Below are 17,187 nucleotides of genomic sequence, written 5' to 3'. Positions count from 1 at the left end.
CGATGTGACCCCTGTATCTTCGCAGCCGTACTCCGCTGCATTTAGACCACCACTGCCCTCTTGTGTTCACTCAAGGGCATTACAATGTTGTGATCCACTGTTTAGTGAGTCCTACTAATCGATTTTTACAAATAATAATGCACTATTGAACTGTTAATAAATTATATTTCGGTCTAGGTTTCGACGTTACTTTGTTATCATCAGGTTCATGATGTTGATAGGTGCAAGTTTATGTAGTTTCCTCTAAGACAGCAAGGGGGGGAAGGTTGGGGGGTATTTGGGGAGGAACGGGGTAAATGACAAGGGAGGAAACTGAGTAAGGTTTGACAAATGTACAATAATATAGAATGTAAGTCCGTGCGTGGTAGGGGCCCCGCTGCGCGTAGTCATCAAGGTGCCTGGGCGGACTCAGGCTTGGGATCCACGCCTATAAAGCCGCGCCTCGCCGGTGAAGTAGTCGTCAGTGGAGGAGGTGCGGAATATGTTTTATTAACCGCGGAATAGTGCATTATTATTTGCTACGAATCGATCATGTCCAACTTCCACAACATCACGCCTGAATCCGCTAAACTGAGTCCAACAAATGTACGATTCATATAATGGGTTTTATGGATTGCGTTTTGAATTTAGTTATTAATCCTTTCTGATAGTTGTGATACAAGTGTCACGACATTAGAGGAAGTGAATTACTTAGCATAGGGAGTGAACGGCTTTCCATGCTTCGCCAATAATATCCTCAGGTGCGGATGGAGACCCCGCGAGACGGGTAGTAATAGGCACCACTTTGATCATCCACGCGGGAATCTAGTCCTGATTTAGCTTCCCATCCACGTTCGATAATTGACGCTCCCCCCCCCTCCCGGCTTCTAAGTACATGGTTCCATTCCAGAATCCGTCAATACTCAGGGAATTTCAGTGTAGCTCACAGTGTGGGAAACCTCTACACTTAATTGCGTTCCCAGAGGGCACTAATTTTAGTACGCAGGTTTGAAGGATTTATCGATTTTCCACCATGGCCTTGGTGATTGGTTATTCCCGCTCTTGGTAAATTTTCATGTTCTCTCTCCGCGAGAGGGCACGTGAAAATTTAAATCGACTCCGGTCGTACTTTTTTATAGCCCGTTTAGAATTTTTTTTTCCATTTATTTTGTAGCTCGACTTGTTTCCTGTAGTACTCGCCAATTCCTTTCTGAATGATAATTCCCTTCGGCTAAGCGAAGCCTAATCCAATTTGCGAATCAATTCGACAGTGTAATTGCACGCGCCGCGCATCTGGGCCGGTGGAGTTGGAGGACCCTGACAGTTGCCCCATCTCCGAATAGTGCTGGGGAACTCTCTCTCTCTCAGTTCGTCGGAATGGGAATTATGTGATGTAATGCAATCGAAAACGTTTTATTTTTCCAAAAGGGCTTTCTTTCACAGATGGATTTTTGAGTTCGCGATTTTATTTACACCTAGCTGTCAGAATTCGCTCGCAATAAAATATCGCCCGATTCCCAGGTTTGGAAAATTGTGTACGACCCCATGCTCCAAGAATTTTGATCCGCTGGGCGGAAACACGAGCGATTAAAATGAAGGGTGCTGCTATGGGCAATCTAGTAGACATCTCTGGTGTGAACATACGGTTACACATATTTTAAATAATTTAAATTTAGCGTATCGTCCTTAAGCCAACGATCCCCAGGTCAGGCGGGCCGCGATGATTATTGTTGATATTAGGTCATGTGTAGAGATACTATTTGCCCAGGTCTCTGGCTTGGGAACATGGTGCATCTGTATGTATACAAGCCATGAGAATAAATTCACCTGCAAATATATTCCTTGTACTAGTTTTCCAATTTGGCTTTTAATCACTTCGTACGTCGTGAGGCGCTCGAGTTTTCTGTCTCTCAATGGACATTGGGCTGAATTTGCACATGCCGTCAATACGTATTTTTGCTTCTCGGATTCGCAATTAGCAGGAGAGTGGCAGGCTCTCATTTGTGGTAACTAGCCATTGTGTGAAATAGTAAAATTGTAATTTTTCACAACAATTGATAACGTACTGCCAGTTTAAACGCGTATGCATTAGCCTCTCGTTCAATACGAGACAATACGATCTCGTACAAGTTAAAAAAAAATTCGGAGTGATGTATATATTCTGCAAAACTAGGTAGGTATGGGTGGAATAAGTTTAGGGAGGGATTGGAGGGGGAGGTAGTAGGGATGGTATTAGTCGGTTTGCGTGAATTATTGTTATTGAAAGTATGGAAGGTTAGAGGAGATGATTGACCAAAGCCAAATCACTTAGAACGTTTCCTGTCTTATCCTTTTGCACGATTTCCATTTGCTCTAGGTCATCGAGTCCTCGACCTTTTAGATTCATGATATCGTGCCTATAGGATTTCGGGAACAAACTTCGTCGACTGTTAGGAATCTGTTAGATGCATCGCTTAAAGTAGTAACAGTAGAAATTCTCTCATAATAACATTTTAATCGCTACAGTTCGATACGTCCGTTGTGTGCTCTAGCATCATTTAATAGTAATTCACCGTTAAAAATGAATGGAATGCTATTCATTAAAGTCCATAAATCACTATAAAGTTACAGAGATTATATGTATACGAGCCCTCGTCTACATATTTGAGATAATAAAATTAATACCCAACGCGCCTAAAAATCTTCTCTCCTCATTGCTGCACATATAATTACAGATTCGATGGGCACTACTTCTACGTGTTAATATAACCTGCAATACACCGCTGGAGGATGTGGCAACGGTTAATTACACAACTGGCATGTAATATTAACATTTCTTTTTTTCCAACAGAGTTTTTCTTTATTTTTATTCGCTATGTATGTTAAATATGTCAAATTATGTAGATCATGTTAACTATAAGTATATTGACTGTGATATCTATGGCGAGTTATTCTTCCGTACGCATAAGAGAGGGTCTCAGAGTAACAAAAAGGACTATAAATTAAGGCTGGATGAAACAAAGGCGAAATACTAAGCTTCTTATAATGATAAAAAATACCTGTCTCCCCCCACCCCCCTTCGTGGTCGGATGCAGTTATTCTGATCCGTTATTGTACGTGGAAAAAGTAACATTTTGAACCTGTTTTACACTTAATCTCTCTAATTTTTGGGATCTCTTTCCTACCTTAGTACGATGGGGCTAATAAACATCATCTCTGAGGAGACCTACTTCGAGTTTATGCAAAGAGATTTAATCTTTAATATAACCTTCGCTCCGCGAGTGATTTCCAGCCTAGTTCCCCTAATAATTTTGATACATTACTCAGTTTATCATCACTACATATTATGTAATCCCTTAGTTTTACACTTGAAGGTGAACCTTGTTTTCTTCTCTTCCCAAGAAGATTGATTAGTACTTAAATTAGCCCCGGAGTGGACTGCCATTTGCTATCAGTCAGTTCTTTGTGGTGCTCGTGTTGCTTGAAGTGCGCCGGGTGGTGGCTTCTGCTAAAGGATTACTTGTAGATTAATTGTGGGGCGTGCTAAGCTCATCCCCTCGCCAGCATACGACTCCAGAGGCAGCAGCGTGGGGAAAGACACGGGTGACGTCTATATTTAGATGTTCGAAAGGGAAAGGCAAGCTAATGGGCCTTTCCCTTTTCCTATATAGCCAGTCGCCGAGATAATCATACCTTACCTTTAAGCCTTGTTCTCAGTCCTCTGAAACGTGAAAGGAAAGGATTTTTTTTTGCCTTCTACCCAATAAAAAAGAGAACATGTTTCGTGAGAGAATTAACGAAATGGGAATAAGCGTGTTAGTATAGGCCATTAGGGGAATGTATACGGTGGTATTATTTGATTAAAGGATTTATGTGATCCGACAGATGAGGTCATGCCATCCGCCTTGTGATTTTTCGCAAATGGAACCAATTTGTAATATTCCACACTTTGCCATTTTCGACAATTATGTCATTTTCAAGGGCGATGTATGGTATTTTCAAGTAATCTATTCGAAGATGAGCCAACTGTGGAAACCGTTTGTAGCAGTTTCACCTGCAAGTGTGAAATATTGCGCATTTGTTTCATTTGCGAGTATGTTAAAATTTCCGCAAGGTCAATACAAACTATAGCCTAATTTATATGACTGTGATTTTCCACAGACTCATTTAATAAGGACATCAAACAATTCCACGAAGTAAAGCCTGAAAGTGTAAATTATATAGCCTACTTAATAAAGTATAATGTTTAGTTCTTGGTGCAGTTGGGTCATTTCCGTTGGATACTGCGCCGTTCAGTAATTCTTGATATTCCGAATCTTTTTTAACTCCTAGGTGCGTAAAAACGATGCAGTTTAGTGAAATATTTCGAAGAATGCTTAGGGAATCTGGTTCGTATCACGCTCAGGACATGCCGAGGGTTATGACATGAGGTTTGACATATGCACGACGCTTGCGTCAGTGTCGCCATCTTCGTGTTGGATCATCGATTAATCGACGAATGCGCCTTTCGCTGGAGTGCAACCAGAAAGACCTCGGGACAACTACGCACGGTCTTCACACGCGCTCCCCATCAGAGATGTGGTATTTGTGTCCGTCCGAGGGGAAATCTGACGTTGAAGCGAAGTCTAAGACCGGTCCATCATTGGAAATGGTACCGGATTTATTTGATTCATTTTCTTCATCGCCCATTTGCGCAAATTCGTTTTTGCCTCAATTAAAAATAAACTTTCGAGTTAAATATGTATGAATTGAAAGCATGTATACTCGTAATAATTTCTTTCCTGGTAGATGAATATTTCAGTTGTAGACTGGAAACTATAGAGAGGGATGGACTGATCCATTTTATACTCAGCAAGTGGGAACAGAGATATTGCTATGTTAGTCTATGAAACCGGGTGTTACTACTCCAGTTTTGAATGAAAATCATATTCTCGAGATGTGTTCTCTGTTTAAATAAAATACTTGCTTCATTTTTGCCCGATTTCTACGGTGGAAATTTTAGTGATTTAGTAAATAGTAATAATTTAGTGGTTTTTCACCGACGTAAAGCTAAAACTACCTGAAAGGCATGCTTAAGCATGACTGAAGTGTTCCATTAGTACATTTTCCATTTTTGCAAACTTTGTTAGCTGCGAAACTCTAATTGAAAGGCGCCGTTGGGATGACGGTATTACTCTATTTTCAAACCGTAACGCTGGGTGAATTTGATTTCTAGGTGTTCCACTTCAACATAATTAGAGTAGGTAAATGACTGTGTCATGGCCATTCATTCGTTGCTTCCAGTAGAAATACTATACAAGAACTACTTACATTTGCTTATTGCGTGAATTTTTACGTATGATAGTCGAGAATATCAGTAATCACGTTCGGATTGATGGATTGTGAAAACGTTACGCAATTTTTCGAAAACAACGAAACGTGATGAGAATATTGACTTTACGTAAAATATCCGCTGTTAAGGAAAGGGAGGGGTTTGCAATTTTCCCTTCCCGTAGAACGATGCTGGGAATGCGCATGCGCGACGAGATAGATGAGCGTCGGTCGTTGGCTTGCAATAAATAATGGGAAATGATAAGACGTACATAATGCGTGTGCAAATGGTATTTTCATTCTGGCATGCAAATGAGTATTTGCTTCTTCTTCAGTTTTTGTAAGGCGTTTGACGGAGTAAATTAGACATTAATAATGAACTTATTAACGAGTAAACTGGAATGATAGGCGATATGACAGAACCTGGGGCATGTCTTAGACTTGACAAGTGTGGGTAATGGCTGAAGAATCAGGATGGTCAGTGGTCGGCATGGGGCAAAAACAGGGCTGTCTATTATGACGCGTGCTTTACAATGTGTACACGAAGTAATGAGAAGATAGGCTCGCAAAGAGTGGGAGATAGGAATGAAAATAGGTGGGGAATTGATAAAAAGAGATTTTTGAATAATCAGCCTGTGATTAGCCAGTTGGCCAAGGGACTGCGACCATTTCTCGAGTTCATTGCAGGACTAGGGCGATATGCACGCAATAAAAATTGATACAAGTGAAATAGGTTCTAAAGAAATAAGCCCAAGTTAAATAAGACATTGGGTGGCCTAATCTACAGCTGTTAGAACCGTTCACCTGCTTAGTAAGTGTTTTGGACGAAGATTCATCAAAGTAGTAGGGATATCAGAAGAAGAATTACGTCAGGCGAAGAAAATTTTACAAGAAGAAGAGAGTTGATGACCTTGACCAGTAGAAGGTGTAAAGAGAACATTAGTGAATACTTAGACTGAGCATAGTTTTGCACGTTTCCGAAACCTTGTCGTTGAGGCAAGAGGGTAAGCGTTGATGGGATGTTTTCTTTTTACTTTTGCCTTCTTGGGAGGAAGTAAAATAGACAGAAAGACTACAAACAAAGTATAAGACGTGGCACGGAAAGAGGTTGATTTGTGAATTTCGGTGTAGTGAGGAAAAGTGGGTGGGCTGAGCAGATCGAGCGGTGATGGGATGTTTAAGTCCCCGAGGGTATTTGAGAGGGGGAAATTTGTGGATAGCAAGTAAAAATTATTAAGTAAGATAAGCGGAGGAAAAAAGAATAGACCCGTTGTACGAAATGAAGGTAGGTTAGAAAGTGTGTTTAGTTGGAAATGGTTTGCTGTAAATCGGATGTGTTAGATTACTTAGTCTCTTAGTCTTAATCTATATTGATCTCGTGAGTGCTTCTACATCATTTGCCGTCTACCTTGTCTGCCAGTCCTACTCCCTGTTTTCCACACCTATTACGTGGCACGTACAGCGGTATGCGCGATCAAGTAAATCGTGTGGCCTTTAATCCTTGGCTGTTTTTACTCTTTCCCAGCTCAACAATGACATTGCTTTCCTTTTTAAATATATTCTCTTGCATTGTTAAAAAAAACATCGTTTCCTTTGAAAATTCGGACGAGGTAGAATATTTAAGTTCTTTTGTGTTTATGAAAAATGATGAACTCATTGTTTCAAAAGTTTTTTTTGCAAATCGCAATTTCGGATCATTGAAGCGGAAACGTAACTACGTACTGTTAATTTTTAATTGTTTATTGCTGTTCCATGAGCTTGAAAAATATAGTTTAGATGTTCAAACATCAAATTGAATGAGAGGAATGTGATGAGCATGCCAGTTAGCCATGAAATGCTTTATGCTTGTTTGAATTACGTTCATTCCATTGTTTTAAAAACTAATTATCATGTATATTTGATGATTTTTGCGGTAAAATCTTGTACATGCTTCTCGGATTCTCTTCGTTTTAATATCCTTCAATTATTTACCATTCTGTTTTATTACGCTCGATCTAAAGGCGTAGCTCAAACTCGTGATTTTGACTATTACCTGTTAATGCCTGCATATTTGAACTCCGAAACCCTCTCATACAGGCATCAGAATAGGTATTCCGAAACCCCTCAACATAGTTTTTCTAGGGGTAAAAAAACATGAAAAACATTGCCTCAGATGTTATGCCATGTAGATACACAATCAAATCTATTGCGTTTTGGCTGTGGAGGAGAATGTAATCGTTGGGACTAATGATAATTTAACCAAAATTTATAATCTTTGGTCACCAAAACCCAGGGGCCCGTCTCTCAAAGCTCGGAGACAGTATACAAGCTCTCTAATGATAGTGTAAGTGTAAACCTTCTCCAAACAATTTTAAGCGAGAGATGGGTATGTTAGCGGATTTATTTTCACTAGATGGATGCCGTATGATGAAACGCAAGGGAAAATTTAATTGACTGAAAGATTAGGGAAGCGGGCCAGAGCCCCGCTATAAACCTTTTCGGTCGACAGGTATCATAGAAATGCCATGCTTTGTTGCCATAATTGTACCGTAAACTGTGAGCTACTCATCGAGCCAAAGTGGTTATGGGGAATGAAGGAAGAGGTCATCTCTGTCACGTATTTGCTTATGAACGCCATATAGTGGTAGATCTTCAAATATCCATTTCCACCGCTTCTTACCAGTATCTTTTTGAACTGTCCTTCCCCGCCGTTTCTGATGCCTTCCGACGCTTATTATGCGCTTGTCATATTCTTTTGTTTTGATTTCAGATTCCCTTAGCGGAAACTTAATTTTACGCTGCACTTGCAGGTCATGATAGGTGTATTTTATTGTTAGCTCTATGTCCATTAAGAAATACTCGAGTCAAAGGCCGGGGTAACATCTTATTGAGCGTTGAGGATCTTGTGTGGTTATTGATTTCTTATACCTTGGGCTAAAGAGTGTTCCCAAAAATGAAAATCGTTTTCCGTCAACGTACGCAATCCTGCCGATGTGCGCACTTTGCCGAGAACGGCGTTGCCTTTTTTTCTCCTTGAGCTTGTATGATATGGTGTTTTTTCTACGTAGCGGCCCTTGTTTTTTTGGCGTCTTTATACAATACCTTTTTTTTGATATTTCTTGTTTAAGAATAGCAACAGTTCTGGGATTTCCCAGAGCTGTTGAAAGAAAATTGAATGACAAACGGGAAGAATGACCCTTCGCACACACCATGTTAACGAACCGAGGTTTTAATGTAAACGAACGAGCATCACGCACATTTCAATGATTCATACATATTTTTATTTCTTGGTTAATGTACGGACACGATTGTGAAGCCGTGAGAAATGAGCTTTTTGAACGCGACATTACGCCGTTTAGTTACTTCTTGTCCGTTGGCTGCTTCAAATTATCAGAGACGCAAAAGAGTTAGAGAATTAGCCGCCCATCGGAGAATATCTATTTCCATTCACCAGATTCCCTTATGCTCATAAATTTAGCGGACGGATTGTGTTTCCTTTTGTATTCCTGGCTTTGTTCGGCTTCGTTCACTTTCATTTCCATCCCGCCTTCACGCCTCTTCCTCCCAATTGGGTCGTCTTCGCGGAGCGTTTCGAAATTTGCGGCAAATGCTACCGCCTTAAGCGCATTTATTTATGCCCTCTGCGACTTTTTCACCGGGGAGAAACAATCGATGGTGTGAGAGGTTTATTAAGTGTGCCGCCTTTTATGGGTTTAAGGGATGGGGGGGGGGGTTTGCTCTGAGTGCATATTTCGGTTTGAATCTTACCGTTCGCATATCCTTTGGCTTAACGTCACCCACGGCCTCTTGGGATTAGGGGATAGATCGCATTAAAGAAAGCTCTTTGCATTCGCGAGCAGCGCGGCTCGTAATGCGTCCTAAGAATAGTGGCTGATGCGTGTGCATAGTGGCGTATGGGTTTCTGGGAACCGATCTGGCTTCCCTCCGAAGCCGGAGGAGACAACCCTTGGCCGTCTCCGTCCTTGCCCAGCTTCGCGGAGGTGACGAAAGTTCACCCTCTCCCTCACAGTCTCGGTAATCCTGTTACCGCGGCGCGGGTAATGGGAGGTCCCTCTCGGGACGGCTGGGGAGTAGGGCGTCTGCCTTGGCCGGTGGAAGAACCCCGGTCCGGACTAGTCTCCACCTTTCTCGCATTTAGAGGTTTTTCTGGGTGAACGTTTCGACCGTTCGACGGATGGCCTCGACCACCTCCCGCGGTGTCGAGGGCTTCCCCGGTCGCAAATCCCGTTCGCCCTCGGTACCCAAGCGCTCCAGCAAATGCCTGACTCCTCCTAATCGCGGCTCCCGTGCTTCCTCCAGGTCGGACGGAGCGGGGGAATCTCCGAGCCACGGGGGCGGAGGTCATCACCTGCACCACCACGACATCCTCCTGCACCACCACGGGCATCACCAGGGCCACCACCCAACGCCGCACCGGTTCCACTCGTCGTCGCACCACCCGGCGCCCGCCTCGTCACCGGTGGCCTCGGCGTCGGGTGCGGAGACGGAAGAGCCCTCGCCTCCGGCCGCCGCCGCCTCAGCCGCAGCCTCCACGGCCTCCAGCCCGCTACCCGCCTCCACCGCCGGCGAGGCCGCTGTCACCACCGCCCCCGCAGACACCACCACCACCCCTAACGGAGACCTGCGCCACCACCCGCAGTCCAAGCAGACGCCGGTCAAATACGGGGAACTAGTCATCCTGGGGTAAGTCAAAAGAGTTTTTGAGTGTGTTGTGTGTGTGTACCCATGGAGTGCAACCGCGTTTATCTGGTCTAAATATGACCGTTAGTAATCAAGATTAGTGGAAATACAGTTAAACTGGAAGTAAATAAAAGGTAACAGTGTACCAAACAGTAATTTACAACGCACCATTTACATTGAAGTTTTAAAACACGATAAACACATTACTCTCCTGTAAATTTCACACACTGTTTGGAAAAAGAATTTGTATTTTTGTGAAAAACTGAATTTGTTACTGTTTGTTAAGGTAATTATTAGATTTCTGTTGCATTATCTTCAAATGGCGTGTGTGCGATCACGTAAACGGTTAAGCAAAATTCGCTCACAGTATGGTAGATCGAATATTAAACGTTTTTTTTTCCACAAGGAATTCAATCTATTTGCATTTCTTTTGCTCTGAAATGCTCCAATTTTTCTTTTGAAAATTTAATCTTTCTCTTGAAAATCAATTGCGTTTAAATAAATAAATGGGGAAAAATTCTCCCGACACCAAAAGTTTTGAAACTATCAATAAATTAAAGAATTTAATTTGAGGTTGTCTATGGGGAATTTTTAAATTTTCGCCTGGGGTCAACAATAACAGGAAGCACACAAACATGTGCTAGACTTATGGCGTCCTTGTGGCTGTTTATGGGAAAATTAATTCCTCGCCTGGGACAGCCTCAAGCACACTTCTATTAGAAGTACCTTTCCGAGGTTTATAAGAGGATCTCGTAAAGTTACGGCACTAATTGATCCGAGCCCACGATGTGGTTGGTGAGGAAATTAATTCCACGACTCGGACTCTCCAGATTCGCAGTAACAATCACACTGCTTGGTCCGAAGTAGTTTAGATTTTCAAAACCTGGTTAGAGTTGGTAACACTCCAGAGGGCTCTGTCGTAGCTTATATAAATAACTTGTATGTGATAACACTTATGGTACACTTTGATATTCATTAGGGATATTTAATGGTAATACTCAGGTATACTTATAGTGTACATAAAGTGTATTTAACGTATATACTTTAAATATAGTTATACTTAACAAATTCTTTAGGTATACTTAATGCATACACACGTACATCAGGTATACTTATCATATGAATTAGATCTTTACATCTATTCTTTAGGTATACATATATTATATTTTGGGTAAGCTTAACTTATAAATTAGGTAAAATAATTAACTTGTGTATATTTCTGGTAAACTTATTGCCTACGTTAGGTTTATTTGTCTAAGGACATGATGTTGAAACTTAGGCGTTATATTCTAATTAACAAGTGGACAAGCGGTGTTCTTTATTTTCAGCAATAACGTTCCACGAAATACGGTTGATTTAAATGGAAAATGTTTTCAATAGATAGTAATTTAAAGCCCAAGATGCACTGAATGGTTGAGGCCTTAACTTTGTAGAATTCCATTATTAACTTAGGAGAAAAAAACACAATTTTATCTTTGCTTTTCTATAGAATAGACTTTACTCGTCGACTAGTTTCGTTTACACAATAAACATCATCAGGACTAGTCCTGATGATGTTTATTGTGTAAACGAAACTAGTCGACGAGTAAAGTCTATTCTGTAGAAAAGCAAAGATAAAATTGTGTTTTTTTCTCCTAAGTTAAAGCCCAAGAGTTTCTGTGACGATGAAATACATGCATAGAAATGTAGTTCACTCGTTAGTTTTTTTCAAAAACTATGTTCTGACTTAGATTTTGTAAAAATCACCGTAGAATCAAAATAGTTAAGTGTCAAATGTTAATCCGGTTTTGCATATGCAAGTAGGAAAAACAGGCTTCTTTACTTTGGATGGTATTTGTAGTTTAATGGTTGGCTTTCCTTGAAACCTCGTCAATTTCACTGTTACTCGACGAATTTGCGAATACTGAAAAAAAAGGTTCAAGATCACATAGTGTCGAGTAAGTTAGGTTTTCGATAATTTATGACGTTCTTAGTGTTGGTAAAATTTACCGTATCGGAGATTGGCGTCGTAATTTAATGCACTGCCTTCAAGTTGAAGCCGTGTTTAAACCTTTCTTCTATCGGTGAATGGAATACGCTCAATTTCAATTTCGTTCCGTCCCCACCCGTAATCAGCGAATCTCATTTGCGGATTACCGTTTGCAATTAATTGCTGGAGAACGTCTCCTATATATATATATATATATATATATATATATATATATATATATATATATATATATATATATATATATATATATATATATATATGGGGTCCGACGCTCGTCTCCGTTGAAACTGTTATAATTTTGGAATAGTGCAAGACGAAAAGTAATGCAATCCGTAGTAATGAAGTCAGAAGCATCAGAAGTTTCAATCAAATCTCTACGAATACTCTCGAGTATATTTTATTTAGGTATCGATTGGAACCCATATCGTTCCGCAGGACTCTTCGTAATCTGATTTCTTTTGCCATGGCGGGAGCGTCAAGTACATTAAATTTCATTTTAGCAACACGCACGGAAAACACATGAATATGGATGTTGGATTTTTTCTAGGAATTTTCACCTCTCTGATATGTTTAGGTGAAACTACAGCACCGTCATGCATACGGATGCTGTGTCCACGGTTCTATCATGCTATGACGACTTCACTTTGGCCTTGATCAAGGAAGTCACTGAATAGAATCGATAGCTTTTGTCTGTGGAAGACCACTGCGGAAATAATTCTGTGCTTCCGCTTGAGAGCGAGTATGTAGTATGTAAAGGAGACCCATTCAGGGGGTGTAAAGGTCGGTCGGTTGAGCGAATCTTCCCGCTCCAAACTGTTGGAATGGAACGGACACCATGTTTCGGAATGGTGTTTTGACCTACCACCCCTACTCAACACTGATGATCACCGCGAGTTCCAGTAGTTCTATGAAGTTCTGGAAATTATTTTCAGAGGCCGGCGTATGACATGTAGTGATCTCTTGATCAGACATGGAAAAGGAGATCCATCTCGAGTGGTTGCGAAGAATCTCCGGTAGGGTCTTTGGACACTTAAGAGTTATTACTCAAAGTAAATTAGAATCAACAAGGAGTTTATTAGAGTTACAGTAGAGTACAATGGCTGCCCTCTGGGTCTGACGTGACCCGTCCAAGAGCTACAAGTCTAATAATCAGAGAACGCCCCTTCTTTCCCTTTTTGGGGCGTTTAAATACACTCATCCACCGTGGGGAGAGATGGGGTGGGGGTGAAAGGAAAACAGGGGAGGGGAGTGCATGGTCTCTCGCTCCAGGGTGGCCTTTGGCCTGCTGACCCCTCCTCGCGTCTGGTGATAAGGGAGTATGGTTCATCTCTCCCACCATCTCGCTTCTTATCTTTGGTCCAGACTCTTGGGTATATCTGTCGTCACTTATCTTTGGTCCAGACTCTTGGGTATATCTGTCGTCACTTGGATATCTATCGAGAGGTGAAAATGGTTTACCACTCCCAACTTATCGCTGGTCATCTGTCCTCTGTCAGAATGTCTCTGGGTCCCCTCATCGTTTCTGGGCGGCGACCAGTACACCTCCCTCCTCAGAGAAGAGGAAACTCCTATTTCCAGGTGTTTTCCTCTGTTTCATTAGCGTTTCCCTCGGGCAGGTTCGGAAACCGATCGTCTCTCTCTCCCAGGGGATGGTAGCACAACACTGGAAGTTAGCTCAATTTCCTCTTCTATTTGAGGAAATCTTTCATCCGACAGGTTTACCTTATTCACAAACTTTGGCTTAAACACTATGGCCTTAAAAGATTCACATTCTTTACAGGATTTGAAATGGTTTGGAAAACATCTGTGACAACATTTACAGCAATAACATAAAATCATCAATCCAATCACCACTAATCCTAAAATAGTTAAATAGGACAGATGCATCACTCTGTCAGAATGGTGTAGTTTCCATTCTTGTTCCGATATTAATTTCTCTACTTCATCCACCTTATGGCTAGCATATTGTAAGTCTTCTAAATTATTAGTGACATGTTTAAGTGGTGCATACAATTTCACTTGTTCAAACTTTAGTTTGACCCCATCGTCCTCACAACAGTCATATATAATGTTTAGATCAGGTATCACATCCTTGTTGGTGGTATTTGAGGCTACACGTATTTGAGTTTGAAACATTACATTGTTACTATATCCTCTACACCTGTTCAAGAATTTCAATTTACCCGAACCTTTTAACAATACATCAGTGGCTTCCTCATTTTCACAAAGTATGGTTAATCTTTCAGTTTTTGGTGCTACACATAACCACTCATTACCATCTAATTTGGTCCATAGGGTCTCATTTAGCTCTACAATTCTTTTAGAACAATCAGAAGGTATTTTTCTGATGGGTTGTAGTAGTTGAGCTTCGCATTCTTCCCTGAAGCGGGTAGAATGCACGGGGGATTCTTGCTTGCACATCCTCCAATGCTCACTCACTACCTTACACTTGGCGAAAACACTATGGGAAATTTTGCAGTAATACTGCTTATTAACATCCATAAAAATATACGGTTTCTCCGGTTGAATAAAAATAAATTTAGATCCTAAGGCTATGGGAAAGGGAATCACACGATACACATTGAACTGTACTCGATCCGTCAGCGGGATCTTCAGGATATAGGCCAGCACATTATGGTTTACAAACACATCAAATTCCACAATTTTGTAAGACACTGCCTATAGTCACACCCGAAGGATAGGGTAAGGATAGGTCTTTAGGTATTTGGGTATCCTCAGATTTCATTATCCTTACTATTTCGGCCGGACTTATTATGTGAGGTTGCATTATACCCTTTTGTGCATTTATAATAGAGGTCAGCAGTACCTCATACCTTCTCCTTATTTCCTCCATTAGCCTATTCAGCTGGATCATGTGTTTGTTGACAGTGATCATTACAGAAACTATCCCGAATTTCCTTCGTATTTCTTCCTCGTCTTGACTAATGTGTTCCTCTACTGATTTTAAATTTTCCATCAGGGATTCCTCATTCCGCTCCAACCCTCGAATGGTCGTGTTCACTGTTTTCAGGGTGGACTTAACTACCGTCATTTGTTCTTTTGCCAATTGCAATACGTCTTTCTGTTCTTCCTCTAATTTCCCTATTTGTTCGCTGTAATAGCTAGCGTCTTCGTCATCCATAGTTCCAAACAATACCTTTCCCAATTCTCCTACGAAATTGAGAATTCCCCTTTTGATCCTTAACGGTTCTTCAGTCGGTTTAGCTATCTGCGCAATCAGTCCCTTAATTTGTTTGATTTCCTCTAATTTGTGCGCAGCATATTGTATTAAGGTCGCGCAGTCTGTTAGATTCGCCCAGGAGGTATTTTGATATCTATTGCAAAATCCCTCCGTCGCGCTGACATACTGTTTTACTTGATTAAACTGTTCATTTAGGTTTTTTAAATCAACGTAACAAACTAACTTCCACTCAGAATGATATAACTGAGCTTCTCCCTCGTGCTCATAATATAACCCAGGGGAAACTCGGATGTTGGTAACCGTATAATCGAATCCCGCCACCAGGTAAAAGATCCACGTTGTCGTTATCAGCACGGCGGCGATCCCTTTCATTGTTCCTGCAAAACATTAGAAAAACAGTTTCAATCTGTTCGCGTGTACCTTCACGCATTTGCCCTTTCTAGATATTACTACATTCACCCCTTCTGTCACTGGATATGGTCCGCATATGTCCATTGCACATTTTTCCATTACCATCTCCGGCGTGCTGGTGATTTCTAAAGGCATTCTTGTCTTCTTGTCGCTACCTTTGTTTTTCTGGCATTTCTCGCATTTTCTAATGTATTCCTTTACCTCTGTCTTCATACCTGGCCAATCGTAATACATTTTTATTCTTTCGTACGTTCTCGCTACGCCTTGATGACCTCCTACTGGTGAGTCATGGAACTCGTGGAGAATCTTCTTTCTTCTTTCTTCCGAGATCTTCGTCTCTTTTCTTCCTTCTTCGTTTTCATCATCTTCCTTCTCTTCCTTCTCTTCTCTTCCTTCTTCATTTTCATCATCTTCCTTCTCTTCCCTTCCAGGCTTATTCGGGGTGGAAACATGATGAACCCTACTGAGTGTGTCCGCGATTACATTTTGAGTTCCCTTTCGGTATACTATATGGTAATCGTACTCTTCCAACTTCAATCTCCATCTCATAAGTCTCGAACTCGGATCCTTCACACTGAAAATCCACACTAGGGGTTTGTGATCGGTCACAATGGTGAATTTCCTTCCGTATAGATAAGGACGAAAATATTTTGTCCCCCAAACAATCGCTAGCAGTTCCTTTTCCACGGTCGAATAATTCTTCTCGGCCTTGTTGAGCGTCCTGCTTGCGTAAGCCAGCGGTCTGTCCTTACCGATGACTCCTTGCGATAACACACAACCCAATGCCTCGTTGCTGGCATCGGTGGAGAGTATGAATTCTCGTGAAAAATCGGGGTATTGGAGAACAGGTTCATTCGTCAAGAGATGTTTTAATTTCTCAAAACTCTCCTGTTGCTCCATGCTCCATTCATACTTTACTTCCTTCTTTAGCAGGGTGTGCAATGGCCTGGCGATCTTGCTAAACTCAGGGATGAACCTGCGGTAGTATCCCGCCAATCCAAGAAATCCTTTCAGTTGCTTGGTGGTCTTGGGTTCAGGAAACTCTTGAATTTTTCTCACCTTGTCTGGATCTGGTTTAACACCTTCCTCCGTGATCACGTGCCCTAAATAGTTTACTTCTTTCCTCAGGAATTCGCACTTGTCTGGGTGCAGTTTTAGGCCATGTTGCCGTAATCTCTTCAATATCTCCTTCAGTCTCTCATTATGATTCACCAGGGAATCTGCATAGACAATTATATCATCCAAGTACACCTGACATTTGATCCCTTGTAGCCCACTCAAAACAGTATTGATAAGCCTCTGAAATGTGGCTGGGGCTCCTTTTAATCCAAATGGTAGCCTCAAGAATTGATAGTGATCAGTGGGTGTGCTAAACGCCGTCTTTTCCCGGTCGTCTCGCCTTAGGGGTATCTGGTGGTACCCGCTCGCTAAATCAAGGGTGGAGAAATAGCGTGCTTTACCCAGCTGATCCAATATTTCCGCTATGTTAGGGAGGGGGAAAGCATCGCCCACCGTAACATCATTCAGCCTTCGGTAATCTATCACTATTCTCCATTTCTTCTCTCCGGAGGCGTCCATCTTCTTAGGGATCACTATTATCGGGGAATTCCAGGCGCTACTGCTCTTCTCAATTATC

The 17,187-nt window shown here is 41.5% G+C and overlaps 1 protein-coding gene across 4 annotated transcripts in view; it reads left to right on the top strand.

The window, feature by feature from the left end:
• Nucleotides 1–17,187, top strand: part of Pli (E3 ubiquitin-protein ligase pellino) — a 339,132-nt gene that overhangs the window by 112,122 nt on the left and 209,823 nt on the right. For all 4 annotated transcript variants that reach the window (XM_071591522.1, XM_071591520.1, XM_071591521.1 and 1 more), the window contains one exon: nucleotides 9,568–9,951. In XM_071591522.1, coding sequence (XP_071447623.1) covers nucleotides 9,568–9,951 — 384 coding nt within the window. The remainder of the gene's footprint in view (nucleotides 1–9,567; nucleotides 9,952–17,187) is intronic.

Source organism: Hetaerina americana, unplaced genomic scaffold (genome assembly GCF_022747635.1).
Source record: "Hetaerina americana unplaced genomic scaffold, ioHetAmer1.1.p SCAF_48, whole genome shotgun sequence".
Taxonomy (NCBI): Eukaryota; Metazoa; Arthropoda; class Insecta; order Odonata; family Calopterygidae; genus Hetaerina; species Hetaerina americana.
This window is presented reverse-complemented; position numbering and strand designations above follow the sequence as displayed.